Genomic DNA, 3,219 nt, shown 5'->3' on the forward strand with positions numbered 1-3,219 from the left:
CATTCGATTAATCGAATAACCTCATGTCTGATATATCGAACCATTCACGATTATGAAACGATAGCCTGAAAAGTTCCGTTTTTTAATGTTCCCTATTTCATCCTTTTTTTGTCACTAATCCCAATTACTTATTGAAAACTTGAAAAATATTGTGAGACATCATGCAGGCGAATTTGTGGAATTTAATGACGACAGTCAGGGTAAGAGAATCATTATGTCATCAATAAATACACCATCATTTATTTTTACTTGTCTCAAGAATTACCAAAAATTTAACCTTTTTGTGATAATTTTTGATACGAGTTGAAAGTCAAATGTTGCTTATCTAAAACTTTTAATTATAAAATTTGATTAAAATTAAGTGGACTTTTACATTTATGAAATATGTCTCGTGGTGAAAAACTCAAAAAAACCTTTAGATATTTAATGATTCTCTTAAAAGTACTAAAATACTAGCACTTGACATTTTCTGATACCAATTGAATTATGTAAATTTTTTTATTTACTATTTATAGCCTGCGAGTATCAAACGTATCATAAATCCAACATTATCAGTACTTCAACAGAGAAGATATGCTAGTACAATAGATGCTGATATAGTAGTAATTGGTGCTGGTCCAGGTGGATATGTTGCTGCTATCAAAGCTGCTCAATTAGGAATGAAAACAGTTTGTGTTGAAAAAAATCCTACACTTGGTGGAACATGTCTTAATGTAGGATGTATTCCATCTAAATCACTTTTAAATAATTCTCATTATTATCATATGGCTCACAGTGGAGATTTAAATAATAGAGGAGTTGTTGGTAAGAGAAGAAATTTAAAATCTTCATTTTTGATTATCGTTCGATGTATTTATGAAAATTAAAAAAAAAAATATTTTATCTTGAATTCATTTCACAGTTGGAGATGTAAAGCTCAACCTTGATAAACTCTTAGAACAAAAAGACAATGTTGTTAAAGCATTGACAAGTGGAATTGCTGGACTTTTTAAGAAAAACAAAGTTGAATGGGTTAAAGGACATGGAAAAATTACGGGAAAAAATCAAGTCAGCGCCCTTGGTCCAGATGGTTCAGTAGATACTACAATTAATACTAAAAATATTTTAATTGCAACGGGAAGTGAAGTAACACCTTTCGGTGGTCTTGAAATTGATGAGAAACAAATTGTATCATCAACCGGTGCTCTTTCATTGAATCCAGTACCTAAAAGACTTATTGTTATTGGCGCTGGAGTTATTGGCTTAGAACTTGGATCTGTATGGCAAAGGTATAATTATTAATAACATTACAAAAATATATGAAATTAAAGTTTCCACATATTGTAGGTTGGGATCTGAAGTTACAGCAGTCGAGTTTATGCCAACAATTGGTGGTGCTGGTATTGATGGAGAAGTTAGTAAAACAATGCAGAAAATATTAGCAAAACAGGGATTAAATTTCAAACTCAGTACTAAAGTTACGGGAGCTGAGAAAGTTGGTTCTGAAATTAAAGTATCTATTGAAGATGCTAAAGACCCTAGCAAAAAAGAAACATTGATGTGTGATGTTTTATTAGTCTGTGTTGGAAGAAGGCCATATACACAAAATTTAGGTCTTGAAGATATGGGAATTGAGAGGGATGAGAAAGGAAGAATTCCGGTAAACAACAGATTTCAAACTGTGATTCCTAAGTAAGTTAAATAATTATTTTCTAATCAGTAAAAATTGTAAGAATGATTTACTCATGGCATATTTATTTTTTTTTAGTATTTATGCTATTGGTGACTGCATTCATGGTCCAATGTTGGCTCATAAAGCCGAAGATGAAGGAATAATTACTGTCGAGGGTATAGCTGGCGGTAAATACTGAATTATTTTATGGAAACATTAATCAACAATTTTTTTATAACAAAGGAATATACAAATATTTTTATTTTAAATAAAGGTGCTGTGCATATTGACTACAACTGTGTTCCTAGTGTTGTGTATACACATCCTGAAGTAGGATGGGTTGGAAAAACAGAAGAAGATTTGAAGAAAGAGGGTATTGAGTACAAAATTGGAAAATTCCCATTCCTTGCTAATTCTAGAGCAAAGACCAATTTAGATACTGAAGGATTTGCTAAAGTATTGGCTTGTCAGAGTACCGACAAAATTTTGGGAGTTCATATGATTGGACCAGGTGTTGGTGAGCTTATTAATGAAGCTGTTCTTGCTATGGAATATGGAGCAAGTGCAGAAGATGTAGCAAGAGTATGCCATGCACATCCTGTAAGTAACCGACTTTTAAAGAGTCAATAAACTGTAAAACAGATTAAAAAATGTATTTATTTTTATTTCAGACATGTTCTGAAGCTTTAAGAGAAGCTCATCTCGCAGCGTACTTTGGAAAACCAATTAATTTTTAAATAGTTTCTCATCTGCTTGAAATACAGCATTCGAAAAATTCATTTAGCTTATAACTAGAAACCAAAATCCAACAACTCCAAACAGAACTGCACGAAGTGAAAGCCGTTGACAATGATAAAGTTGTCGAGTCAAAAGTTGTAAATAATAAACTTATCAAGATCTATAAAAAAAGATCAAAGATCTTTTTTAATATCATCTTATCGTTGTACGAATATTGTATTTATTAAAATAAATTTCCAAAATCTCTATGTCTACAGTTTAAATGAACATATTTATATATGAGCCAAGAAGACTTAAATATTTATTTTCTGTAAAATAGAGAATTTTAATCAAAATAGTTTAATATTATTTTTTTATTATTATCTCGTTTGTACAACTTACCCCGTGAAACATTTTTTTTTTTTTTTTTTTAATATTTCTTTACTATTAAGATTAATCCCCCTTTTTTTCCTAATTAGAAGAACTCTTCCAATAACTTGACAAAGCTTAATTAGAGTAAACAACGATAGATCTTGAAAATCGTATAATTAAAATAATTAAAAAAACACTCCAGTGTCGTAAATATTTTCAATATCTCCCTGCAACAATTTTCAGCTCCAAATCATCATAAATATTTATATAATTTTTTTTTTTCTATCAGAAAATTAAATTTTTTATAAAGCAATATCATTTTATAGTTAATTAATCGAATAAAAAATTATTTTAATATCAAATTTGATTGACTTTTAAATAGGTTCCAATTTTACTAGTGTCGTGTCTGTTAACCACGTGACCAAAGTTACTTCCAACAATTGCCGCCGGTGTCTCTAGTATCGCAAATACGACAACGA

The 3,219-nt window shown here is 30.1% G+C and overlaps 1 protein-coding gene across 1 annotated transcript; it reads left to right on the forward strand.

Annotated features, from left to right (window-relative positions):
- Positions 1-33: 33 nt before the first annotated feature.
- LOC118071313 (dihydrolipoyl dehydrogenase, mitochondrial) lies at positions 34-2,652 on the forward strand. Its single transcript, XM_035090403.1, has 7 exons — positions 34-200; positions 516-804; positions 902-1,268; positions 1,327-1,671; positions 1,748-1,839; positions 1,926-2,251; positions 2,323-2,652. The coding sequence occupies exons 1-7, from the start codon at positions 162-164 to the stop codon at positions 2,386-2,388; spliced, it is 1,524 nt and encodes a 507-aa protein (XP_034946294.1). The 5' UTR covers positions 34-161; the 3' UTR covers positions 2,389-2,652.
- The last annotated feature ends 567 nt before the right edge of the window (positions 2,653-3,219 follow it).

Source organism: Chelonus insularis, unplaced genomic scaffold (assembly GCF_013357705.1).
Source record: "Chelonus insularis isolate UGA/USDA-ARS -01 unplaced genomic scaffold, ASM1335770v1 contig_130_pilon, whole genome shotgun sequence".
NCBI classification, from domain to species: Eukaryota; Metazoa; Arthropoda; class Insecta; order Hymenoptera; family Braconidae; genus Chelonus; species Chelonus insularis.

Bases quoted from the DNA above. Each gene is read 5' to 3' on its own strand.
- LOC118071313 (XM_035090403.1), top strand. From the start codon at position 162: ATGCAGGCGAATTTGTGGAATTTAATGACGACAGTCAGG. The intron at 805-901 runs GTAAGAGAAGAA...TTCATTTCACAG, and splicing joins AAATAATAGAGGAGTTGTTG to TTGGAGATGTAAAGCTCAAC. The intron at 1,672-1,747 runs GTAAGTTAAATA...ATTTTTTTTTAG, and splicing joins TTTCAAACTGTGATTCCTAA to TATTTATGCTATTGGTGACT.